Here is a 26,735-nt window from a genome sequence, read left to right as displayed (position 1 = left end):
GAGGGAGGGCCCCGCGGGGCTCCCGGCCTCCCTGCCGCCCCTCAGCCCCGCGGGGCTCCCGGCCTCCCTGCCGCCCCTCAGCCCCGCTTGGCCTCTCCTTCCGAGCGCGGGGCGGGGGTCGCTCCGGCCGCGCCGCCCGGGCCTTGGGAGAACCAAACTTCCCCGCTAAGGGGAGTTGGGGGCGGGGTGAAGCACCTTGTCTGTAATCACAGCTCGTGAAGTGGATTCACTTGGCAGTTCATCTGGACCTAGATCTGTAATCCCTTTTTTCGAAGGGGATGGGAAGCGTGTTCTAACAAGCAAAGAAACTTCCATTTTGGATTTTTAAATCCTTTTTGGAATTCTGCATAAGGGTTGAGATTTTAAGATTTTCCTTGGCACGTACTACAGCAGGTAAAGAGCTCAAAAGCAGTGTCATCTACTCGCTAATGTTGTAACAGTATTGCTGCTTTCTTTTAAGGAGACTATCTGGTGACAATTGAAGAAAAAAGCGAAGCAACCTTCCTGCGAGCGTATGTGAACTGGCGATGCATGTCTGCAGGGAGCTCTCGCGTCTGTGTTCGGATGGTTGGTCACAAGATGGAGGAGTCGTACAGTGAAACCTTAAAAGAACAGATGTCAATTGTGGAAATGCCACTTTCAGATCCTCCGCTGTGCATTTCCTGTTGTCCTGTAACTGGAGATCTTCTTGTGGGCTGCACAAATAAGCTGGTTGTGTTCTGTTTGAAATATCTGGTCATAAACCAGAATTTGACTGTGTTAGACTTTGAGCGCTCCTTAATTCTGCACATTGATAACGTTGTTCCAGCTGAAGTTGCATTTTGTGCCAAACATATAGCCATAACAACAGAGCTAGACGTTCTGATCCTGAAACTGGAACTGGTCCAGCAAAGTGCAGATGGGACAGAGCAGTGTGCACATGGGGTTAGCACACTAGAGAAGCCTGTGGATGGACGTAAGTACAGAAAGTAATTCTTTATTTATTTCCAAGAGTCTGCTAACTGAATCTTGTTATTCTCAGAGTAGGTTGAGAAAAGGTCATTTCCCCTCAGAAGATGCTTCCAGATCTTCTTCGGGACAGACAGTTGAATAGTGTAGTGCATGAAAAGTTGCACTGCCTGCACTTGGAGGTAGCAAAATACGTGTGCCATCATTCTGCAGACACCTTCAGGGTAGTGCAGCCTCTACAGACAGAGAATTAGGTCCCTGTTTTGGGGTGCCAGCATGGGCCAAATCAAAGCAGTAGTAGTTCAGTGTGCTGTGTTCAGAAAAGTAATTCCACTGGTGTCACTGCCCAAATAACTGCATGTCTTCTGAGGCACAAGTGGGAGGCTGAAGGGAGGCAGCATCTCATGACCCTGGAAATGGACTGTGCATACTGGTCACACACTGAAGAATGCTGCTGTGGTGATGCATGTGCATTCGTGTAACTGCCAGTAGGCTCAGGACCTGCATAAACAAGGTGTGAGCAAATGCTCCTTTTTCAGTTCTTTGTCTTATTCAAACTTGAACCAGACAAGGATGATCTTTCAGAAATTGGAACTACCTAGAAAAAAAATAAAGAACACTTGTTAGGGACAATATAAACTGGAATGTTCTTCATTGGGTGATCTTAACTCATAATGGTATCCTCCCCCTAGTTGTTTTTATTACTAAAAGCTAAACAGGAAAGTTTTAATTACTTTCTGTGTGCTGTTAGGATTAACTTTCCAGACTTTTGAGTGAGTTTTAAGATAACGCAACATTCGCTTATAGCTGCCTTTTCCTTCTTAAAACTCCTCCAATCAAGTGACACATTTTTGAGGGGCAGCCATTTCCTTCACAGGTTGCCTTGGACTTACCTTCTGACAGTTTCCCTGTTCTTTCAGAAATATCAACTCTTAAATATTCAGACTGTTGAGACTTCAGTGAAGGTTTGTTCTCATCTTCTAGCACAGCTGCTTTCAAAACCTCATTATTTAAGGAGGGCATTGCTGCAATTGGAGGATTTAATTGATATTGTGTCATATAATTTTCTTCCTGCTAAATGGAATGGCTTGAATAATTAATACTGCATTTTCCTTGCTAAGGTGTAAAAGATGAAGGTCCTTCAACAGACAGTTTGCAGCTTGAATTAGATGAATTCATCATCTGTCAGAAGCCAGTGGAACTGCTTGGGGAAGAAAGCCAGCACTGTGAGATACCCATCACACTGGAATCCACAGAGTTACCTACAGAAGAGGCAAAGCACTTCCAGGTGCACTATCTGCTTTTCAGGTATGACAAGTGTATTTCCCCTTAATGGCATCAACAAGGAACTAAAATAAACTATGGCTCATGTCTTATTGAAGGTAAAATACAGTTATTTTGACTTCTGGGGCTTTTAAAAGGTTGGTTTTGTTGGGTTTTGTTGGGGTTTTTTTTCTCTGAGGAAATAATGTGATGCCAAAGAAAGCTCATTTTTAAATAGAGCAGAATATTTTAGTTGGAAGTGAACTGCCTGAGCACTTCAGGGCTGGCCCAACGTTAAAGCCTGCCTCTTGAGCACTGACAGGCTGGGGGCATTGACCACCTCTCCAAGAAGTCTGTTCCAGCATCTGACCACCCCCAGTTTTTATACTTCAGTGCTGAACCAGCAAATGCAAGTTGTACTCACCTTATTCTGAAGCAGCTTGTGTCAAATTCTGTTACTGTTTAGAGCAGCCTGCTTCAAAGGATTGCATTGGAGACTGATCAGCAGTCCTGCCTGTGTGACCTTAACCAAAGTACTGCCTTCTGCTCATGTGTTCTGCAGCTTGCATCAACTCAGCTGAAGTTTACCTGCACCTGTAAAAAAATATTTTCCCTTTCTCCAGCTAGCAAAGGGAGTTTATCAAGTATCTTAAGCACTAAAAAACTATACTTTTGATTTTGTTAATGATCAAAGCCATTAAACTTTATCCAAAACTGAGGACGAATTGATGTCACAGTCCAGAAATGAATTCCAAAGCAAGCTAGGAAAAAGGATAATACATAATAGAGAAGAAAAGTCGATGGGAAATGGCACCATGTTACATATAGCTCAGTTGAATAAAACGAGGAGGGAGGGGAAGGTTAAATTGAGGTTCAGATAAATTGCAGTGTGTCTTCCAGTAACCCTAACTTTGACACAAGATTGGAGAAAAACAAAGAAAGGATTTTTGGTTGCAAGAACTCAAGATAATTGTCTCTAGGTGTGTCACATGCTTCTTGGCAATGCCATGCTAATTACATTAGTAGTAGGAGTGCATGTTGTTCTTGAGTATTAAAACATCGGCTGTGCCGATTATAGCTAGTACTGTTTATTTGTCCAAAGTAGCTCAAAATAATGTCTCGCTGAGGTCCCGTGTTCTTTTGAATTTTTTTCTCCAGACGTTTTACACCCGACCAGTCTCCTTTTGGGTTCTGTGAAGAGACAAAGTTGCACTCCCTTCAGCTGCTTCCTGTGTACCGGACAGGTAGGTGGATATGCAGGGGTGCATTATGGCCTTGCCACAGGATACTGGGGAAAGAAAGGAGCTGCTTTTTATGTCCTGTTTTGTACACTATAGCTGTAGGATGCATTTTTTAATTAAGGTCTTACCTCCTTTTTCAATGATCTAAACTCAACTTCTGCTAACAAAAAAGTTTCTCCACGTTCTGCATAAACCTTGAACTAAAATGCCAATTCACCACACCAGAAGAGGAACACTGAAACAGCTTTTAGCACTTCTCTGCTGATTAATTTTGCGTCACAAAACACTCTTTATGTTACACTAATGAAATTATCCTCAGTGTTATAAGATACTAGGCTTGCCTTTCATTAGTAAACTGTGGAAATTGGAGTAGTAACTTTAATAATCAGTAAGATACAGGTTACCTTTCTGCCAGGCTTCAGTCAAAATGGCAAGGGATGAATGCAGATTTTAGGGGTTTGCTAACACATGCCAGCTCAAGCCCCAGCAGATCCATGGAAGAATTTAATGCTCTGTGTTACAAATAAGCTTTGCTGACTGCTCACCCAGTTTGTGGTGGTTGTTTGCTAAGTAGCAAAGTTATTTAAGTTGCAGATGACTCAAGAGAATGAGCTGCTTCCCTGTAGGATCTGAACGCAGCCTTCACCTGCCAAAATGGCTTTATACATAAATTCTGCCATTCCTAGCCTTTCTTTTGCTTTAGTGAGGACCTGAATTTTGGTGCACAGCAGCTCTGGATGAGCATTCATCACAGCTCACAGATGATTGTCTAAGTCTGATATTTCAATCCATGGATGCTTACTTGGGATGAATCTGGAATCCGGTGCTGCTGCATCAGTAGAATTCCTTCACTCAGCAGTACATCCACACCTTTGTTAAAAATGCCTCCAATTGAGGAAATATGACATACAGATTTTTGACCTGTGCACTCATCTTCATACAGCTGTGTTTCTATTCACTAGCTACTAACAAAATCAGTCTGCAGCCTGGGCAGGTTTGATAGTAACTTAGGAATCAGACTTGCAAAGGAATTGCCAGATGTTTATTTATGAGGTATATAAAATGCCTTTTTAATTGTTACATCTAGGAAGTTCTGTGACAGCCCATGAGGAAACTGAGAACAACAGAGAACTCCTGAGTCTCTTTTGCTTTTTCTCTTTACCTCACGTTGGATATCTCTACTCTATTGGGAAGTTAGTGGAGCTGATTTCTACTTACCAATATTCAGAGAAGTCAGAGCAGGCAGTTCTCACTCCACAGTTCCTGCATGTCATTACAAGGTACTACATTTATGATTTTGTCGGTAGAATTATGTTTCTCTGCTGCTGCCTTTGTGGGTTTTTTTTCTTTTTCCTGTGTTATGTCCCTCATAGCCTCCTGGAACTCTGGGTAGGCTCGTGATAGTGCAGCACGTCCCCCTGCTTAGGCTTGAAGGCCCATTTCTACAAAGAAAAAGATGCTTTTACAAAGGAAAGAGATGCTTCTCTGTAGTCTTGCCTACTTCATCTTTGCAGGTCTTCATTGTTTTCCTTCATGACTGTGGTCTCTCCTTCCCTGCAGTGAGAAGCTGCAGTGTTTCACGGTGCGATGCAGCGCAGCAGCAGCTCGGGATGAGGATCCATATATTGATACCACTGTGAAGGTTACTTTCTTATTTCTTTTTTATATATATATATATTTTATTTAAAGACTCCAGATACATCCTAACTGAAATTAGAAAACAATCACTTTCCTTTAAAGGCTTGTCCACCTGTCACACTGGATGTCTGCACATTAAGGATGCAGCTTTTTATAGGACCAAGAGCTGTCTGTCATTTCAGAAACCATATCATTCTTTTGACTAAGGCAGACACAGAAGATTTTACTGAAAGAAGGAAGCCTACAAGAAGGATGATGTAAGGATTTGTGTCTTTTGGGCGATGGTATTTATAGCTCTGTGTGTAGTGGTGAATTTGTATGTGTTGGACATAATTGCTTAGTGCATAGGAAGAGAAATCAAGAATTTGTTTTTTCAATTTCAATGGTATGAAGTAAAGAAATGAGACTAGGGACATGAATGCTTAAAATCAGCAAAGTTATCCAAGACTGTAAAAAACTTTCATAAATAATGTTAAGATAACATTACTAAGAACAGATCTGCTACTGAAAACATTTATATTGAGGAACAAAAATATGTAGGATTACTATAGCTACAGGCTAACAAAATATGTTGTAGCACAAAATGAAAATGTCTTATATTTGACTATGGGTTCTTTCTAAGAGTTATGAAGGAATGATATGACAAAAGGAATGGAGTTTAGCCCAACGTATTCTTGTAGCATGTATTTAGCCAGAGGCATTTGTGACTTCTTAGCTATTTCTGAGAACTGCTACTCCCTTTTCTTTTTTTTTTTTTTTGAAGGCTTTTCATAAGACAGCTAGACAGGTATTCTAAAACAGCTATTCAGAAATCACATTTATTAAAGTCAATTCAAGTTAATTAACAAAAGCAGTTACAGTTGATTGAAGTTATGTGAACTAATCTTTCCAAAAGCCTAGAACAGACATTTTTCAGGAGGAGAGGAGGTTAAGCCCATCAAGGAGAATGGCAATTCAAAATACTGTAATTTTCTGTGTATAAAGTACAGTTCCTTCTGTTGGTTGTTTTAAAGATTGTAATTGGCATTTGAGGAGGATAACTCCTTTTGCCTTCTGTAAAGAACCAAGCTGAACAAATACTAGTTAACACCTTCAGTTGAAAATAAAGATGTAGATATTCCGGAGCAGTTAAAACAAAAAAAAGCCAAAAGGGGTCTGGGTTTCTTTGGGTTGCCCTACAGTGTTTTATTAGCCAATGTGTGTGTGTTTAAATATTTTTTTACACCATATCTTGGCAAGCACTTCAATAGAGCTAATCTGAATTACTTAACTTCATGCAGTTATCTAGTACTACCTGGTTAAGCCCAGGAGAAGATGTGGTAGATAGTTTTGATTGTGTTTCTGGTGTATAAACATGCCTGTCCCTGTTTTGTTGTTAGTCATTATGACTTAAATACACAACTTAACTCTCAAGCATTAACTAGCCTGCATACGTACCCTTTTATGTGCTTAAATTATCAAGTGAGTATGTTTTTTTGGCTGCATAATGTTTATTTAGACACTGACAGCTCTTTTCTTTCTCTCTAGCTCCAAAAAGGCTGACAGCATCAAATCCAGAGCAAATTCTGAGTCAGAACCTGGTTGGAATTTATATATTATAAACACTGTTTCAACTATTCAGCTTTACAGAGAAATGGTATTGCCCAACTCCTGCTTTTGTTGTTTGGTGACTAAAAATAAGTACTGTTGGTTCATCTTTGTTGCAGGTCATTCCTGAATATAACATAATGTATTTCTCATTAATTTTCCATAATCCTATTTCAAATGTCTGATGCCCTCATTAGGATTGTTCCTGTATATTCTTAATTTTTGCTAGCAGCTTAAGTGTATCCTGTGTCTGTTCTAGGTAGATTATAGTAGAACTTACGAAAATGTGAAAACAGAGAGTTGCATCCATCTGCTCAGTGAGGCTCACTTACTGATCAGGGCAGCTATAATGGACCCTGGTTTCCCTAAATCAGATGAGAAAGAAGAAATTCTAAGAGCATTCAGAGAAAGTTGTGCCTTTCTAGGAGACTGCTACAGCAGGTAAGTTTTAGATGTCAGAGTGATACAGGTGTTTCCAGTTGTGTAACCCTAAAATGAAAATCCATCACTATTTGCTGTTTTATGTTAGCACTGCATATGTAATATACATCTTTACATTCTATGAAAACAGCTTAATCTGGTCATCTCTTCAGTATCTGGGTGTCTTCATTGTCACTAAACAAAGAATATGACATTACACTGAACATAAGATATGTATTTGCAAACTGGCATGTTTGTGACTGTTTGATGTATTATTTTAGTTCTTACAAACAGTGATAGCAAAAGTGTTGCCCTTGTTTTGTTATTTTCTTTCTTATTCTCTGTTGCCTTCAGGTTTGACACAAGGGATTACCATCTTGCTTTGCCATACTACAGAATGTCAGGTTTATCCATGACTGAAGTTTTAAAGAGACTAGTTTCAGAAGGTGATGAAATACAGACATATGAGAAAGGCTTTATATTTTACTTGACTCACTCTCTTAATGAAGAATTAAATGAAGAATTAAGTAAGGTAAAAATAAGAATTTTCTCTTAATCTATTGATTTAGTTCTGATTTTTAGAACTATGTATCAAGTTTTAACTAAATTCCTTTGAAAATGCTGAGCTGCTTTTTCAGTTCTACAGTTGTTCTTTTTCACATGGTTTTTATTTTCATATTTTTGTTAACAAAATAGCAAGCAGCACCTGTGATGCTTTCAAGCAACATAAGCAGAGTTTGGCCATCATAATGCATGTTGCTGATGATCTGGTTCCCACCTGCATACAGAGAAATGTCAGGTTTGGGAAAGCTTTGCTTCAGATTTCTTTCCTCTCCCATTTCTGTAATAAAGCAAACTGTTTTCTTTGAACATTGCCAGATTGTATAGGTTGGTAAAACCAATTCACTGTGGTGGTGCATATTCTCCTAGCATCCCAGAATATGGGTTGAATCACTACCAGTTAGTGATCCTGTACTTCTACTAGTAGGGAGAAAAGGTGCAGGAAAGGCACTGTGTTTTGATAGCTAAGCTGTACTTGTCTGCTTTATATAAATAAAAAAACAACCCCCTAAAAAAACAGAAAAACAAAAAAAGAAAACAAAACCAAAATAAAAACCAGCCAACAAAAAACCCACAATACTTTCATTTGCCACAGAAGACTTTACCTGGAAAGGTCTAAACTGTCAAATGGCTTTTGTTTTAATAGGAATCAGCAAATAAGGTTCTCCAAATATTCTATCTAGCTGACCCTGAGCAGCTGCCTCATATCCTCTGCAGTCCTTGCATGAAGAATGCATGTCCTTTGAGAGCTGTGGAGTATCTGCAGAAGGTAGAAAAGATCATGCCATCAGTGGTCCTAACACTCAGCAAGGCTTCCATGGCTCTGAGAATGGGGGACCTGGTGTCATATGGACGTGAGATGGACTCCTGCAAGGAGGTGATGTATGCTGAGAGCATGAGCTCTTAATGCTTTGGGAAGCCCAAGTCAGGAGGTTTGGCTTGTGGTTGTGTTTTACAGTAAAAGGCACTTCAGTCACTCCTCATCCTCCTGATACGCTGTGTATCCCTGGAATGTCTGCAGCAACAGTGGAGTTGGGGGCTGGCAGATACTGGGGCTGTACTGGTCTCCCTGCAGGTAGAGTAGACTGAGCTTGGCAGATCCTTACCAAATGAGCAAAAGTTTTTAAGCTTAATTAATGAATGATAAAGTAAATGCTCTGCAGAGCCAGTGCTCTTCAGCAGCATGACAGGATTGTATAGTAGCATTTTTACACCCCTCCACCTGTAATGAATATGTGATATGCCTATGAAAGCACCATCTGTATGCAAACAGCCCTTATAAAATTGCACTTGAAGCAGAATGTGCATGGTGCATATGAACTAAAGTTACTTTATACAGGTTCACATCTTTCTTATGTGGAATCTTAGTAAGATCAGATCAGAACCTAGAAGTGCAGTCAAGGTAAGAACTCCACATCAGTGGGGAAACAGTGTTAGTGAAGCACCCTCTGCCATAGATGTTCATGTGTGATTTTAGGCTGAGACCAGTCTGTAAACTGCTGCTTGTTGAGGTTGATCAGGACTGTTGAATATTCTGAGGTGACAGAACTTGAAATACAAACTTTCTGAGAGTGAGATATTGGAGGTCTAAAAACTGGCAGCTGTTCCAGAGTTAGCTGTCATGCTTTGGAAGAAGTCCTAGAGAGCTTTCAGAGTCAGGGGGTTTTGGATTGCAAGGTGAGAACTGTGCATTTGCAGAGAGAACGTGACATGCTGTGAGGAAACTGCACGGATGCTGTTTAGAGAATAAGGTGGCTGGGGACAGGGTGGTTGTTTTGGTTGTGGGGTTTTTTTCATTTTAATCTGACCTATCGAAGGAATGTTCTGTTGCATCCCACCTTTAAAAAGCATTTTGTTGTAAATTAGAAAAAATAACACTTTCAGAAAGATAGTTTGTATGCATAGCAGGATGAAATTTGAATTTTATTTCCTGTCTCGTTAATTTAATCTGCTTAGGTGTCATTTCCCCACTGTCCTTAAACTGGAAGTAGCACCCTGTCATGTTTACCTTCAGAAGCACTCAGATACTTAGAAACAACTTAGTGCTGCACATTGTGCAGCACATTTTGAGTTTAGTTGCAGGGGTATTTTCGAAATAAAAAACGTATTTTAGCAAAGCACTAAAATTTCTGCCAGTGATTTCTCAAACACCATGTATATTGAATGTCTTGGATTTCATAGTGAAATCTGTCCCATGTAACTCCAGATTTCAGCAGCCTGTTACTTCAGTGTTCAGGCATGTGGCCTGTTGCTCAGGAGTCTCTACTCTGGTGCCCAGTTTGGAGCCTGGTCACTGGACAGCTACTCTATACATTGTAGAAAGGATTTCTTTCCTTCCTCTGGTTTTCCTTAATTTAATCTCTCTAAACTGCCTGGGGAATTACTTAAGTTTGCTGAGTTGAATCATATGTGGATTGAATTATTTACCTGATCTGTACCTGACTGTGTTCATAGGCAACTTTGACTTGTGGCTTCATTGGACAACCAAAACTCCTGAGGCAGCACAAGGAGGGAGTTGTTACTCCAACTGAGTTTGCTGTTCACCTGAAGGAGACACAGCCTGGTTTACTGGTGGCTGCCACTGTGGCTTTACATGAGAACAGTAAAATGGAACTGGAAGAAGCAGAGACCTTTTTCAAGGTTGGCCTGTGATCATGCTTTGCTTCTCTTTGTGTCATAGTGATGTTGTTATGGGAAAGCAAAGCAGCCTTGGCTGCTCCTTCACTCACATTCCAGCATCTCTTCAGAAAGAAGGAGAAGAGGGCTGGATATATTCCAGTCATGACAGATGGCTACAGAGTTAGAAACTGGACCTTCTGGAAAGAAATATGGGCTAAATCAAGGAAAAAAAAAACCCATGAAGCTCTTTGTTTTGACCCTGTCATTTGAATGGAGGATCTCAGGGCTCTTTCAGTGGCTTCCTAGTAACTGGACTTTCTAAGCCTACTGAAATGTAACAGCATTTAGATAAATCACTTCCATAAGCTCCTTTGAAAGAAATCATTAGGATTAAAACATACTTCTGAAGAATCAGACTTACACATAAAGTTACATAATGTCCTGTATAAATTTCGGGAAGAAGGTTGGTTCTCTGCAGTTTATGAGAAGAATGATAAACAGAATTGTTTTCTTGGTGTCCCTGAAATTTTTGTTATTTAGATTGGGTATAGGCAAACTTTTTTTCTTTTCTCTACAATGAATAGCACTGTTTGGATTGAAATAATTTCTTTTTCAATGTAGGTATGTTGCAGTCTTATATCTGTTACTGTGAAAGAGCAATGTCAGAAATACCAAGTCATGAAACTCAAATCGGAACAAGTTGTGTTTCAAGTAAAAGTCCTTTTTGCTGACACACAGGTCTTACAGCATGTCCTTTGTGGGTCCTGCCATTATACCCAGCTGAGCTACAAAGCATCTCTTACCATGGCCTTAGGGTCTTCTTTTGAAGACACCTACTTGGCTATTGGCAAATACAAAATCCTCCAGATTAGCAGTGTGTCAGTACTTGCTGACAGTGTGCTGACACTTCTGAAGGTGGAGCAAATCTTGAATAAGGATTCAAGTCTGTCATTTAGAGTGGATTACCTTAAAATCATTCCATGAACTTTTTACTTGGCCTAGCACAGCATTATGTAGAATCACATTCATTAGAAATACATCAAGACCAAGAAAGGAAGCAGAATTCTGCTTCTAGTGAAAGTGAAGAACTGTTTCTCGTGTCTGTTCTGACTTCTGCTAATAATTACCATGTTCTGTGCTAAGTTTCTGTCTTCTGATGTTCTCATTCTTAGATGTTGTGTAATAACAGTGAGAACACTATTCCTCAGCTCTTGGTGGATTTCTGGGAAGCTCTTCTTGTAGTGTGCTCTCAGGAAGAAATAGTTCAGGAGCTTTTATTGAGGATTACTTCTCAGTATGTTTGGAGAATATCAAAGAAACAACTTCCTGAGACTAAGCCATTGAAAACAACAGAAGATCTGGTAAGCATACACCCCTCAGAGGGAGTGCTGTTACTGCACTGTCCCTCCAAAATCAATCCAAACACTATATTTCGTGTTGAATTCTGGACAGCTTACCTCTTAAAAGCAGCACTGGAAGTAAGTAAGGTAGTGTGCAGTTACCAGCCAGGTATTGCTGGCTCTGAGGAGTCCTTTCTTTGGGGACATTTGTAAACCCTTCCAACAGGAATCTCAGCTCCAAACAGATAAAAGGGCTACAATGAAACAATGGGAGTTGGTAAGGTGGGATGTCTGCAATTGTACAAAGCTGACTAAATGAGAAAAAATGTGCAAATGATGAATTTTTAAGGATTCTGAATGGGATCTTTGAAATACAAAATTAAATAGAAGCTTTTAGTTTTTTGTTACTAACTTGTATGAACCAGAAGAAGGGGTACCTGCTGTGCTGACTTCACGTTTTTTGAGAGTAAAATTTTCTTCACTTGTGCTGGGTTTCACATGGAACTGTCACTAACAGAAATGTTTGTTTTATTGCAACTTGATTCTTTTATAGATAAACTCCTGTAATCATTTTGGGTTGATTTTCCCATGGGTAACTTCAATAATGTCAGTGGGCTCCCCATCTGATAAAGATTACCATGAAGATATCTCAAAACTACAGGTATGAGACCCTGAAATCTTACTGCTGGCAGCTTTGATCCATTCTACAAATGTTCATGTGTGTATGAACAATCTTCTCTAGCAGACTCCCCTTTTCCTTCCCCCCAGGTTACCCAGTTTAACTAACAGGCCCCTTGAAATGATGGAAGAAGAAATACTGAAGAGATCTGTCAGTAACTGTGATACTTACATTTGCAGTCTACTCCAAACTTGCTTTTCCAGTTTTGAGTAACATTAGGGGAAATATTTTTCAAAATTATTCTGCTAAGTAAGAGCTTCTGTGCTAAGGTTATAGTTGGCTTTTTTTTCAGTTTGTCTTAAATCCAAACACTCCTTTTTCTTCTTGTCTTCAGTCTCTTCTCTGTGGTCAGTCAATCAATGTAGCTTCAGCTCTGCCTGTCTTGGAGCCTCTGACCGAGGCTGGACACGTTGGCCTCACCATCTGTGTTCTCTGCAGTACCCAGCTGGGCAAGTATGAAGAAGCCATTGACCAGCTTCTCAGAAGGTGTCCTGAGGCAGCTGTGGTCTATGCTCAGCATGAGCTGAAAGGTGACAGTCGGGTGAGCTGCTCTCTTTGAAGTTGTTCAGTATTTTTTGCTTTGTTTTTTCCTGACTGAAATACTGTTGGGTACAGCTGGACTCTGGCTGGCTCAAGTAGCCCAGCTTTCAGACAAATAAATTGCTTGCTTTGAACCTTTTGCTTGGCATTTAAATTCCATAGCTCACTGCCCCCTAAATTTAATGGAAAATATTTTTCCCTAGTTTCTTCTGTGACTTCTTGTGTTCATGCTAGTAAATTTCATTCATAGCCTTCTCAGAAACAGGAGATGGGACATTCTTTTCCCACTGCAAATGAAAAACTTGCTAGTTCCTTGCTAATCGGTGCTCTGACAGTCTTGTACAACATGAAATTTTACTGAAAAGTTAACTGATAATTCATGCTCCTTCAAATAAATCACATTTCAATACATCCTTCCTGTGTTCTAATGACATCTTCTGATCTCAGAACATCAGCATGGTACTGGTGCACTAGCAAAAGGATTATATTCTTTATGTCCTGTTTTCCCCCTAGGCCTCTTTACAGTTTTAATTTTGGAACTGATGCTATTCCAGTGTTCCAGGAGTACAGGAATTTACTTCCATTGCCCATCACAGCTATTCCACTCAGTTTATAGAGTTTGCTGGCCAGAGTCAGCCGAGGTGATCCTCTGCCAGACAGATGCACAAGAACTCAGTTCAAAACCAGACGTGTGCTCTTTATTCAGATCTGTAAATAGATACAAGGTTAGTTAAGGAGTTCAGTGGGAGGTGGCAGTTCTGAATCAGGTTTAAAAGAGAAGGAAAATCCCTTCCCCTTTCTCCATTCTTATCAACAAAATGATACACACGACGTAATTCACTACTACAGCTGTTGGACATGGATTAGGGCAGGGGACAGAGCATGTTCTTGCTCTAGTGCTGCTCCCCACTTTGCATGGAGCTGCTTGGAGGGGAAAAAAAAAAAACACAACTTAAATTTTTCTGCCTGCATCAGTTTTGCTAATCATGTGATTTTTTTTCTCATACCCTTTTACATACAGAGGCACCAGGGGTCACCATGTAAAAATTGTGCAGTGCAACAAGGTTCCAGGGAACATTGAAAATACAGATGGGCAAGCCCACTGCATTTCAAAGCAGTATGCAAATGAATTACTTAGTCAGGTACATTGTAGCCTACCTGTATTTGTACACATCTGAGCTCAGTTCAGAGTATTTTTTAGCAGGTCTTTCGCACCCTTAATTGCAGCCCTTGTTAATTTACACTTTTGCTGTATGTTTTTGTGAATTAGGCTGTGTGGTGGAACAAGCTGCTTCCTGAACTTTGCAAGAGAATCAGACTTACTGGAAAAGATTGCCCTGTTCTTATTTCATCACTGAAAGGTAAATCAGTTGATTGCAACTCAACTCCAGAAGCCTTTGTGTATCAGCTGATGTTTTAGGTACTGTTCAGGCTAAGGACTGCTGATGTGGTAATTTGAAAAGAAGGGGGACCTTTCTCTTTGGTGATGGCTAATACAGCTCAGCAGGCTTTCTAGGCATTATCACAGGATTCTGCAACATATAAAAACAATGGCATTCATTTTGTATTGCAGACAGTTCATACTGTTTCTATATAGATCAACAATAGATACCATTAAAAAAACAAAACAGAACTCATCGAGAGCAATTGGGTTTTTCAGTAGGCTAAGTGACTACATGGTTCTAAGCAATGACAATTAACAGGCTACTGTTGATAACCCAGTGGGTGTTTAAGGTGTGTATTGTTGATGTCATTACAGACTGAAAAAAAACACAGCTGTTACTGCTAGAAGTAGAGAAACCAATCCTGGTAGTTGATGTAGTTCTATTGTTACATGTTTGTAGGAAGTCAGTAAGACTGTACAGCTGGGGGGCCAGTGTATTTGTTCTGGCAGAACAAGAGGGCTCAATAAAGCACATATATTGTAAACCAATGCCAGCATCATGGCTGATGGCAGAACAGTATCCTGGGGTCGTGTTGTGAGGCACAGGCTGCCATGCTCTGCCACAAAGTTCTAGTTTCCGGTGCTGCTGGTTTTCCTTCTGAGCACTGGTTTCAGGCTGTGCCTGTGCTGTGAGTGCTGAGGAGCAACAGGCTCAACAGCTTGGGCTGAGAAGGTGCATGTGGAGCGTCTGGTTGTACCCAAGTGCAGAGCCAGGGATTGGTGCAGAGCTCTGGGGCTTCCTTTGCTCTGGGTGCACAATGCAGGACAGAGTAGAGTGGAGTCCCAGAGTCCCATGAGCATTAGTGCCACATGTGGACCTGGTGAGTCAAGGTACAGCAACAGGTTTAATCTAAGACATCATTTCAGTTTGAGATTTCCAGTAGTTGCATTTTATCCCAATTGAGTGTGTCTTAAATTCCATTCCAGTTGCAGTATTTAGGTAATTTTATTACTTCAGTTAGAAATTATATTGTTAGGGTTTTTTGTCCTAAAACCAAAACACCTAAACAAGATTTTCTCCCATGCTCCAAGCAGAAACTTTATCAGTTGTTGCAACAGAACTGGAACTAAGGGATTTCCTCAGTCTTCTACCGGAGGATGGAACTGCAGCTTTTTTCCTGCCACATCTTCTTCACTGCAGCCAGAGGAAGCTGCTGACCTAACAATGGCAGTCTGCTATGCACTCAAGTACAAAGAATGTGCCGGAATAAAGAAGTAAATTAAACAAATAGTAGAACTTCATATAAGGTACCGTAGGACTCCTCACATAAATCACCTTGCTTCTCAGCTGAAACCTTCTGACAGCCCTTGAATGACAGCTTTTGTCTGAGGCAAAGCATCTGTTTTGAAGCTAATACTGTTACACTCTGACAAAGGTCAGCAAACCAGAATTCCTGCCAGGAAGAGCTGACTGATATAAACAGAACTATTGAACTGTTAGGCAGGATCATGCACCTTCTCGGTCAGGGTGAACTGACAGCCAGATCAGCTAGAGAATGCAGGCTGTGCAGCACACTTGGACATACAGTGTTCACTGGGAGTAAAGCAGGGGTCAGTCTTCATTCTGTGCTAGTTAGCTGGATCACTCACCTGGGCAGGAGTTTAAGCTCAGGCATGTGTCTTAACTGGCTAAGCAAGTGCCTTAGTCTTCCAAGTGGAATTGGGCCCCACTTCACTGAATTTTGCAACACTGACATTCCCTTGAAGTCCAGGTAGCAAAACCAGTCAGCTGCTCTGTCATCTTAGGTACATACCCATGCTTGTTACACTGAAATGTTTTCATTTAGCAGCTTACAAAAAAAGCCCATAAATCAAAGAGAAACATGTTCCCAAGAGGAGTAGAAGATAGGGACTACAGCTTGCTTGCTGGTGTTTGTTTTCTTTCTAAGGTTTTTTGGTACTTGTGCATGTACATACTGATTCTTGTCTTTATTTTGGGCAGAAAACATCTTTTGGCTGGAATTCAGGCATAACCAACTGTCACAATGTTTATGATCTTCTTATGAATGCAGTTTGTTGGGGTTTTTTATAATCTACCACAAATAAAACAATGACTGCATGATCCCATAACACTCCAAAAGCCAAATTAACTGATACTGACTCTCATCAAATCCAATTTTTGCTGGATCTGTAATGTTACTTAAACCTGTTTAAGTCAGAAGAGATCATCTACATTGGAAATAACTAAGAAAAAAAAAGTTTTAATTTATGTATGAAGCATTCCTGGCACACCAGAAGCCAGTGATCTAATTTCCCAGTAGAGATTGTGCTGATATCAGTAGAATCTTTCTACATTAAAAAAGGGCAAAAGGATTTAGAGGTGTTGCAAAGAAGCAACTTCCTTCCTTCTGGTTGCTGTAAAGCCAAAATGTTTTGCTTTGCCTCCTGTCCCATTCATCCTTCCCTGGTGTTTGACACAGGCTGGACATCTGTGGAGCTGGGCTGTTACAACAGCTGGATGGCACAAGGATACCTGCTCTTACTGCCTTCACTTTTGACCATGTACTAATTCTGCTGCTTCCATCAGTCAAGACATGACTAATTGGCCTGTGTCTGCCCAACACAGCTGGCAGCACCATGAGGCAGGAAGCTCTTGGGTTGAGTAGTCCTCACATTCTGCCCCTCACTGACTTTCATCAGGCTTATTTCAGCATAACTTTGTCTTGTAATTGTTTTCATAACAGAAAAATAATAGTGCAACCATGATCCCTCAGCCACTGCATCTTTTAAATTCACTATTTTGAAAGATGTTACTAGATAAAATTATAAAACAGTTCAGCAGAAATAAGAGAACTGTTCTGTTAGCTGTTCAGTTACACAACAGTATACATATTTTAAGTATGAACCTATGGATAAAGTGATAACCAAATTCTTGTTTTCCAAGCAATAACTGCTAACGTAGCTGACTAGTAAAATGTGACAATCGATATCTGAAACAAAAATTGCTGTTACACAAGGAAAGTACATTTCATTTGGCTCTTCCATGTTCCTCATGAGTTAAATAATATGCATTAGGCATCACCTAGAATATGTTTAGTTTGCAGGGTACTATTTTTATTTAGAGAAAAAGATACTTCTTATCTGGTCTGTCCATTCAGTGGTCTCGGCCTGGGGCCCTTTTATTACCCGTGGGCCATGAAATTAAATCTTCCATAACACAGTGAAGATCAGTTGTCCAGGAGATGGTAATTCTCAAGAAATGCTTCACTGAAGGAAGACTTTGGAGAATCTTTGTGGTAAAATGTCTTCAACCTTGGGTGCCTGCTGTACTTAAATTGGTGGAATAATCTTGCGTTTGTCTGTAAGGGGAGAAATAAGTTTTGTTACACGCATTTCATCAAAAGAATAGTCTGTGCATATGGGCAAGAGCATCCAGAATGAGAGCAGTGGATCCCAGTACCTTCTAGACACTGCCAGTTAGATTTAAAAACAACTTTAAACTGCACTGCAGGGTAAGTTTTAAGGCCCTGTAGATGGCTGATAATGCAAAGTCCAACATACTGCTTCTGCAAGCTCAGGGCTCTTTCTACATCTCTTCCTGTTTGCTCTTATGTCAGCTTTTTTATTATCACTGCAAGTTTGGCACCACGTATTCTGTAAATCACAGTGGTTTATTAAATATAATTGGATTGTGCTTAACATTCTGGTCTGTGTTTTTAGTATGGCTACATGTGTACATGACATAGCTGTGTGTCTGTGTATGCACATACCTACACACACTGGAAATGTTCCAGCTGCTCTCCTGTCAGGTAACTAACACATACCTACTATGAGCTGCCTTGTGAGTACAGGGAAGTGTTGCTTTTAAAATTGTATCAACTTTGTAGAAACAAGAATTTTCCAAATACTTCAAGATGCAAGTTTGTCCACAGGTAATATTTCTAAAGCAAGGTTAAGTGTCTGTAAAGCTAAACCATGTCCCTTAGAAAGAAAACACTATTTTAGTTTTTCAATACTGTACCATTTTGGGATGATTTCACTTCAGCTTTATTTACCAACTGTTCTTTGTTTTTTAAATGAAGATTGAGAGGGAGTCTGACAGTTCTGGCACTTCCTGGGTACATAAATACTGTTTCTCACAAAGGATTATTTTTAAATTAAAATCTGCCATTTAAATTTTGTTGATGGGAAGCTGCAGTCAGTTAACACCCAGTCCTCTGGATGCTTCTGTGTCCTGAGCAGCAGCCTTGAGGCAGGTATGGTTGGGTGGCTTGCAGCTTTTGAAATATTTCTGGATGCCTGAGCTGGTTCTGGGTACACCAGCCTGCCTGAGAGCATCTCTGCATCCTGGAGGTCACTGGGCTTGAGAAACTCCTACCTGTCTTTGGGAGCACTGTGTAGGTTGCTTCCATGCCTGCGTGGATGTGGTCAGTAACGTGGCAGTGGAGCAGCCAGGTTCCAGGGTTCTGTGGGGTCATTTCCACAGTTTGAAATGTCCCAGGAAACAGATCAAAGACATCTGCCCGGTAAACCCCTGTTTGCTTTAGGACAAAAAAGAAACAATGGTCAGACCTGTGGCATTACCAGATGGCAGTAATTTAAGTCACCTTTTATGCATATTTCCACTGAACTTGTCACAGCTGAGTGAAAAGAAATCATCTGTGTGTCATTCCTAGAGGGCACCACTTTGTACAGCTATTTCATGCTGGCAGATAGCTCTGGCTCTTGTAGGTTGGTCACATACAGGTTTGGGGCATGACAACTTTATAGTCGAATTACAACTCCTGCTTAATATTGTAACATCTGACTTTTCACCAGTTATTTGATTTACTCCTCTTTCTTAACACAGCAGGAAAATAGAGGAAAGGACCTGTTACCTTATACTCGAAGCTGTGGCCATGGAAGTGTGCTGTGTGAATGTCTATTTCATTGCCCATTCCCATCAAATACCAGCTTACTTTATCTCCAACATGCATGGTCAGACCATGTAAATTTCCGAACACCTTTCCATTAATGGCTAAAAAGAGGGAAAGGGCAAGAAAGAGAAAACAAAATTTTATGCATCATGACTTTCTAAACTTAAAATAGAATACAAGATTTGAAAGCCAATGCCAGGCAAAAGTAATGGCTTTGAGGGGTATATAAAAGCAAAACAGTAAATATTCTATATTTAACTAGAAAATAAGACATAGTTAAAAGTTCACACTACACCATCACTAATACTGCAGCTCTTAAATATCTGCATTTCCTGCAACTCTTTGTAAAGGGTAAGCTTTACCAGGACATGGCTTCAGGACACACATTGCTTTCCAACTGATCCAGAACAATTGATCACTGATTTAAAATAAAAATTTCAGATTGTATTTTTACTCTTTCTCAAAATTTCAACATGGGAGCATTTTTTCATAGGTATTAAAAAACAAAAAGCCCAAACCAACAAAACAAAAACCCCACAAGTCATTTGGAGGCATTAACTATGTTTTCAAATAGATTGAGTTAAATTTTTCAGGCTTTCCACTGGAAATTCAGAGGGGATGAGAAAGTCAAATGTATATGCAGTACTTTCAAATATGTAATTTTATAGTTACATCAACTAAACTGGGAAACATACCGTGCATTTTATTACTTTCAAGAAACTCCTCATCCTCTTTGTCAACAAGGTGTGGGTTGGCAGAATAGGTTTTAATGTTTTCATCCAAGTACCACGACTCATTTTCATCAAAAACCATAAAAAGAAGAGCAAACTGAACTTTCTCTTTAGCATGAAATGATGGCAAATAATGTCTACGACATACAACAAGTGTGCCTATTAATCCACTGTAAGTGTCCTGAAATTACAAATGAAAAATCATCTAATTACAAAATGTAACAAAGCAGGAGCAGTTTTAATGCAAACATGAATCCTCTCAGTATTTTTACAGTTGTTGGTATCTGGGAATCAGGGCAGCCAGTGCCTGACAAGGTTATGTTGAGTTCATGGGCCCTTGGACAAACACGGCAGATTCACGTTCCATAATTGCATGTGAGTTTTCCCACACGTGACTGTTGAGATACTGAGCAAGCTGTGAAGTGTGAGCTTTAAGAATGAAATCTGAGTGAGGTGATGTATAGAGAAAGCAGAAGAAACAGGGAGCAAGAACATGAACGGCTGTGACTCTCAAATTCTGCCTTGAATTTATTGCAACATTCAAGAGATGTTTAAATTCGAAGGCTTGGTAGTGGGGGGAATGACTTGACCAAAAAAAGAGCAGCTTTTCACACTCGTCTCCCTTTTGCTGTAGGAGTATCTGCGTTGTTGTGAGCAAAACCATTTCTAGTGGTTAATTAATTCATTAATTAATACCTTAATGATGTCCACTGTTGAATGGTATGCCCATGCAATACAATCTGGATCTCCTCTCCCAGAGCCAGATCTCTCTGGGATTTTCCAGACATACATCTTCGTTTCACCTGAATTAAATAAATATTGATGAATTTTGGAAGTCTTCTGTGTGCTGACCCATAGGAGGTCATCCTGAAAGAGATGTTATCTCCATTTACAGCTTATATTTGTCTTGAACTTCCTCTTCCCAATTACTGCACTGGCTAGCTTACTGTTATTTCCCTTCTCCAGATGCCTCACTCTTCTGGCCAATGTTTTCTTGTGCAACTACACTGTCCATTTCACCAGACTTAAAAAAACCAATTGTATCTTCTGTAGAGATTACAAAGGAACTTCTGAAATAATAGCTAGCATAAGCTGTGCTCTCCCTCTGCAGCCATATATTTGCTTTCATGAAAGGTGCAGCTACACTGTGTCAAAAAAATGACTGATCTGCCAAGGAGTAGGATACATAGCAATAGTTTGCAGGACCACTGAAATGGTAGTAATATTTCTCATCATCAGCATAAAAAATTAAAGAACCTGAGGTAGAAACAAACTAACTAAAATGAAGTCTCTCCAGCTATCCTCAAATGAAACTTTGCTAAACGTTACTAGAAGGCTTGATGTTACCTGCTAGAAATAAAGAAGGATGCTTTGGTACCTGGGTTAGTTACAGCAACGACAGAACTATCTGTTTTCACTCCATGGGCATGGATAGAATAAGGTCTTGATGCAAAGTTCTTAAAAACTACTATAAGTTTATCTCCAATATTTGACATAAGCAGTGGCCCTGTTGGATTGAAAGGAAAGATTAACTTGGTTTTACAGAAGGTCAGAGCAGAGCGAGACACTTTTCTGTGTTCGAATGCACAACATTGGCTTATAACTCACCTAAAACCTGTACATGGATAATGTCATTCACTGGGATACACCGACTCGAGTGAAGTTAATCACCCAAGTAGAGGCCCAAGTTTCAAAAGCCCTGAGCACCTACTGTGGATTTTAAAATCAGTTTGAATGTTTCTGCCTAGTTTTATGCTGTCTTTGTAAGAACTGGTGTGTGATCAGGCAGCAAAACAAGGGGGTTTTTTCGTGCAAAGCAAGGAATATCATCTTAAAAGGAAAGCACCATAACAAAAGTAGCAATTCCAGGTCATTTTAGAGGTTTTGTGTGGGTAGAACTATACTCATTATTGTTCAAACACTACCTTCTTGTTTTGTTTAACTGTTTCCCAGTTTCAAAAGTGAACTTCACAATTACTATACCTTGAATTTCCAGGTGCTGCTGCTCCTCTGCTCTGTGTTTGGGAGTACTGAATGTCTGATCCGTGTACTCCCGATAGACCACCTTTCTGTATTTTGAGCCAATGAATTTGTCTTCTTTATTTAAAAATGTGTTGCCAGGGCTGGGGAGAAAAGTGAGGAAGAAAGAATTTGAGAGAATGGAGATTAAAATATGCACACTTCTTAGTGTATTTTAAAACATCTTTTGCAGGTATGTCAATTAATCATTAAACAAAAATCCAGCTCAGTGAAACAGTAATCTCATAGGCCACTGGTATCTTCAACATGAAGACATTATTTTTAAGCTGGGAGGTTTATCTTAACCTGAAAGGTTAAAAAACCACTCCAAGTCTCTGTAGTATCTGAGGGAATGTAGACTGCTTTTCCTGGCTGGTATTTCAAACTGCAAGAAGTCATCCAGCAATTTGTATACCAAAAAACAGAGCACTCAGTGATTTCTGTAGATCTGAAATGAAGCCTAAAACTTGAAAAGCTGAAGTGCTTTGCTGAAATTTAAAGTGAGGGACTGATTCTCAGAGACAGTGGGGAAAAAAACAGTCTGGTAAGAGCATAGTCTATATTCCTTGTGCTCAGCACTATGCCAGAGCCAACTGTGCTATGCAAGGCAAAGATGTGCTATCAGGCTGAGGAAAAGGAAGAAAATACAGTTGTCAATTAAAAATAAAAAATATAGGCAGTTACAATCTACTACTCTAACCTCAAATGAAGTGATACAGGTGGAACACATAGAAATTAATCACTTCATTTTTTAGCCTCTTTTGCTAATTGGCATGAATTATTTGAGCCAATCAGTTCCCTCTCACTGAGATTCAAATACTGTGAATAAAACACCAAGGTGACAGAGCTTGGTAGTGAATGAATTTGGTCTTGGACTAAGCTAATGAAATTGAGAGCAGTGAAAAAGAACCTTTCTCAGAATACAGATAAACATGAGACAGAGACAGGTCACATGTTGTTAGTACAGCACAAAGTTACTATCAGCACCAAGTAGTCATTGTATCTAAGACTTAATGAACATTTTAGTTCAGTTTAGGCATTCCACATCAAGGACTGCACCAATATCAGTAACTAATACACACAGAGGCTCTATCCAAGATTCACAAAAATCTGCAGCAGCCCCACAGAAGATCCATGCTGATTTTCATGAACATCATGCTGTCTGCTCACAGTTACAAAGCAACATTACTGGAGAAGAATCACAAATTCAAGTGAGTCCTAGAAAGACACATGTTAAGGGAAGTGTGTCTAGAAATGCCTACAGAAGGCGAAGGTTCAGAGGAGAAATAAGTTGTTCCTTCGCTTTTTTGCATTTTTTCCCCTTGTGTATATCCCGATGTACCTTTCCTCATGGTGTTGATGCCGCTCAAATTCCCAAGTCCTGTTAGGAGAATAGTCCCATTCAACTTCCACTGCAGCAATATAGTAAGTCTTTTCATGCAAATACAGAGAAGGATCCACATTCCACCTATGGCATCGATTCACTTTGTAATGCTGTTTCATGCCCCCTGTGTAGTGATCTGTTGTCAGGCAGGACACTTCAAAAACTCCTGGGGGTCGTACAAGAAAGACAGACTTGAGGACAAACATCTGTTACTAGTAGATCCAGAGACTGTACTACCTGTGGTGATTTGGTGTCTGGAGACTGAGACACAGGCTCATGCAAAATGCAAAGTCTTGGTGTAGTATGGCTACTTCTGGTAATAATATTCAGCATACACAGAAGCTAGAAAAATCAAGGCTTTAGCACTCAGAGCTTACATCCTATGATGATGTTTGGTTTTAGCAACCAAAAGATCTAAATATCAGCTATTTACAACTTGTCTCTAAGCACAAAATGTTAATCGGTAAACAGTTTCTAAACTAGTAACAGGGTTTTAAAACAAGACATTTACCTTCAGAATCAGGCTTCATAACAGCTGTAAGGAATGTATGTGGAAACAGATTTGCTGTGTCTCTTCTTGTTCCTTTAGTTATGAATGTGTTTTCTGCAAAGTATATCCCATGGACATCAGCTTCTGACCCCAAGCCCATCAAGTGCCAGGAAACCACACTTCCTTTACACATCTCAAGACCAGGTTGATTTCCATACATGTAACCATTAATGGCTGCAGAAGATTTGAGGAAGCAAAACCCGTCTTGATTAATAAATTACTTAATTCCACAATACATGTAAAATAAATAATATTTCATTAAATTATTCATAATAATTAAGATGTAATGTGATGCCTCAGAATGACAGAAACATCAATAATAAAATATTTTCTCACATCAGAAAAATTAATTCAAGCAAAAGAACTTTTAAAACACATTGTTTAAAAACAATTTATAACTGTTCTTTTCACTGTCTGAAGCACAGGCAGCTGACTTGACCAATTGGAACATCCATTGCTTTACACCTGTCAAGTGCTTTCTGCCCTGCAAGCCCTCCAGCAGACACCTCAGTGTGAGTTACTAACCCTTTCGAGCTACTCCAATGCAAAGCTGCCACAGCCTGGGCCTCACAGGCACCACTGAGTGCTCAGAGTCAGGCTCTGTAAACAGAGGGAATGCCCCCGAGGGCAAAACGTAAGAAAAAGCACAAGCAAATACTCTACAGATTAGGACCAGGTACTGAAGATAAACATGTTCTTTCACAGGACACTTGAAAGACCTTTCTGCAGTTTCAGACTATGACCAGTGTGAAACTCAGCTCTGCCCTGTTAGAGAAGAAAGGACTTTCACTCTGAGAAGGCCACAGTGGCCAGACCCGGCAGAGACACCAAACGAGCCAGAGAAGTGTCCCTGCCACGGAGGGGCTGAGGCTCCCGGGCTGCCTGGGAGCGGCGCGGCCGGCAGGTCAGCTCACCATGCAAGCAGGAAAGCAGCCGAGCAGCAAAGGTCCTGGGGGGGCTGGTAAACACCGAACTGAACAAAGGAAGCAACGTGCTCTTGCTGCAAAGGCTGAATGGTGCCCTGGGCTGCATGAGGCAAAGTGCGGCCAGCAGGTCGAGGGAGGACATCCCTCTGCTCTGCTCAGCACTGGGGAGGCCACACCTGGAGCACCCCAAGGCAAGAGAGACATGGAGAGAGTGCAGCAAAGGGCCACAAGGATGATGAAGGCACCAGAAAGCATCTCTCCTGTGAGGAGAGGCAGAGGGAGCAGGGACTGTTCAGCCTGAAGATCAGAAGGCTCAGGGGGATCTCATCCATCTGTACAGATACCTGCAGGGAGCACACACAGAAGCTGGAGCCAGGGTCTTTCCAGCAGTGCCCAGTGACAGGCCCAGAGGCACAAACTGACACACAGGAGGTTCCCTCTGAACGCCAGGAGACACTTTTTTCACTGAGAGGGTGACCAAGCACTGGCACAGGTTGCCCAGGGAGGTGAAGTCTCTGTCCTTGGAGGTTTTGAGAGGCCACCTGGACATGGTCCTGGGCAACTGGCTGCGGGTGACCCTGCCTGAGCAGGGTGTTGGCCCAGATGGACCCCAGAGGACCCTGCCAACCTCAACCAGTCTGTAATTCTGGGAAAATCCTCCTTTCAGCTACATCATCTGTAGGGCAGAGGTCAGTTTTCCCTTGCTGCCTGGCTACATTCACAGGGGTTGCACATGGGCTGCAAGTTCTCCTGTCTGCTTCAAGAAGTACACAGCAGGGCTAACTGCTTGGCTGCCACCCCAGGCACTGAACAGCTGGCTCTGTGTTTTCAACTACCACATTTGTCTGGAGTTGAATTACATTCAAACAAAGTTTGGTTTCCAACAGAAAGGAATGAAATGTCTCTGCCACTTTAGTTTCCCAGTCTTCAACATGAGAGTACAAAAGTAAAAGCCTTATTGTAGAAATTAATATTTGACTAACTAATATTTTTCTTACAGTGCATTTTGTTTGACTCTTGGAAGTCCTCATCATCTTTGTCAATTTCACTAGGATTTAGTGTAAACATCAAAATATTGTCATCCAAGTACCAACTCAGATTCTCATCAAATACTGTGGCCAGTAGAAAAAACTCCACGTCCACATTTTTCTGTTGAGAAGAAACAGTGTCAAGAAATACAGGAGTGAACAGAAAATGTCAGGAAAAAGATTTTACATACATAATAATTTCTAATTCACAAAGTAGGGCACTGATGCTTCATTCCAATAATCATAAAGCTCTCTAACTGCTGTATCTGATCTGCTGCTAATGCTCTTTGTACCAGCAGGAACCATCTCTGGAAATGAATGTCTGTTTTGGACTTTAAAGTCTCTACATTCTTCTAGTCTCTCTCATCCTAGCTGAGAAATGAACACCAATGGCTGTCCACTGCGAACGGTGGTTTCACAACACAGAGTCTGTCTTCTCTGGACCCAGACTGATTTTGCTTTTTTAAAAAATAATAATAAAACAAACAAACAACAAAAACCCCCAAGCCCCCACATTCTTCATTTTATGTATTCCCCTCAGCACAAGGATGAGACTGATGTGGAACTGGGTGTTGCTGAGTGGCCCTGAACATGGCAGGCCCCTGAGGGTACGATTCAGGAAGACAAAGCAGATTCAGCTACAATTACGCAAATGCTTCAATTTTTCTACATTTCAACTCACCTGTTTCCCAGAGGGAAGCAAAGCTCCTTTCCTGCACACCAAGAGAGGACCCACGAGGCCAGAACTGGTGTCTCTGACTGCATCCACAGCTGAGTAATAAAGCCAGGTTAAACAGTCTGGATCTTGGTCCGTGGGGCCCAGATCTGCAGGCACATCCCACTCATAGGTAAACGTAGCACCAGGACTCACGTGAGAGGCTGGAGAGTCAGTACCTGCCATAGACACAAGATGAGGAGTGATGCCTGAGGAGCAGAGGGGAGGGGAGGAGCCGAGGGGAGG

The 26,735-nt window shown here is 40.7% G+C and overlaps 2 protein-coding genes across 2 annotated transcripts in view; one reads left to right on the top strand and one right to left on the bottom strand.

Annotated features, from left to right (window-relative positions):
• Window positions 1-15,525, top strand: part of HPS3 (Hermansky-Pudlak syndrome 3) — a 16,908-nt gene extending 1,383 nt beyond the window's left edge. The window contains exons 2-17 of the mRNA XM_010004754.1: window positions 461-955; window positions 2,070-2,256; window positions 3,370-3,455; window positions 4,540-4,732; window positions 5,013-5,094; window positions 5,193-5,347; window positions 6,618-6,726; window positions 6,937-7,118; window positions 7,452-7,629; window positions 8,305-8,535; window positions 10,113-10,298; window positions 11,450-11,638; window positions 12,171-12,278; window positions 12,631-12,837; window positions 14,107-14,197; window positions 15,316-15,525. Coding sequence (XP_010003056.1) covers window positions 461-955; window positions 2,070-2,256; window positions 3,370-3,455; window positions 4,540-4,732; window positions 5,013-5,094; window positions 5,193-5,347; window positions 6,618-6,726; window positions 6,937-7,118; window positions 7,452-7,629; window positions 8,305-8,535; window positions 10,113-10,298; window positions 11,450-11,638; window positions 12,171-12,278; window positions 12,631-12,837; window positions 14,107-14,197; window positions 15,316-15,443 — 2,807 coding nt within the window. The 3' untranslated portion in view covers window positions 15,444-15,525. The remainder of the gene's footprint in view (window positions 1-460; window positions 956-2,069; window positions 2,257-3,369; window positions 3,456-4,539; window positions 4,733-5,012; window positions 5,095-5,192; window positions 5,348-6,617; window positions 6,727-6,936; window positions 7,119-7,451; window positions 7,630-8,304; window positions 8,536-10,112; window positions 10,299-11,449; window positions 11,639-12,170; window positions 12,279-12,630; window positions 12,838-14,106; window positions 14,198-15,315) is intronic.
• Window positions 15,526-18,422: 2,897 nt separating this feature from the next.
• The window catches only part of CP (ceruloplasmin (ferroxidase)), an 18,957-nt gene continuing 10,644 nt past the window's right edge, over window positions 18,423-26,735 (bottom strand). The window contains exons 9-18 of the mRNA XM_010004753.1: window positions 26,457-26,668; window positions 25,745-25,895; window positions 23,782-23,994; window positions 23,229-23,436; window positions 21,851-21,990; window positions 21,246-21,374; window positions 20,564-20,670; window positions 19,832-20,048; window positions 19,098-19,237; window positions 18,423-18,761 (exon numbers count right to left, since the gene is read on the bottom strand). Of these exons, the coding sequence (XP_010003055.1) occupies window positions 18,423-18,761; window positions 19,098-19,237; window positions 19,832-20,048; window positions 20,564-20,670; window positions 21,246-21,374; window positions 21,851-21,990; window positions 23,229-23,436; window positions 23,782-23,994; window positions 25,745-25,895; window positions 26,457-26,668 (1,856 nt within the window). The remainder of the gene's footprint in view (window positions 18,762-19,097; window positions 19,238-19,831; window positions 20,049-20,563; window positions 20,671-21,245; window positions 21,375-21,850; window positions 21,991-23,228; window positions 23,437-23,781; window positions 23,995-25,744; window positions 25,896-26,456; window positions 26,669-26,735) is intronic.

The sequence above is a fragment of the Chaetura pelagica genome, unplaced genomic scaffold (assembly GCF_000747805.2).
Source record: "Chaetura pelagica isolate M959 unplaced genomic scaffold, ChaPel_1.0 scaffold829, whole genome shotgun sequence".
In the NCBI taxonomy this organism is placed as follows: domain Eukaryota; kingdom Metazoa; phylum Chordata; class Aves; order Apodiformes; family Apodidae; genus Chaetura; species Chaetura pelagica.
This window is presented reverse-complemented; position numbering and strand designations above follow the sequence as displayed.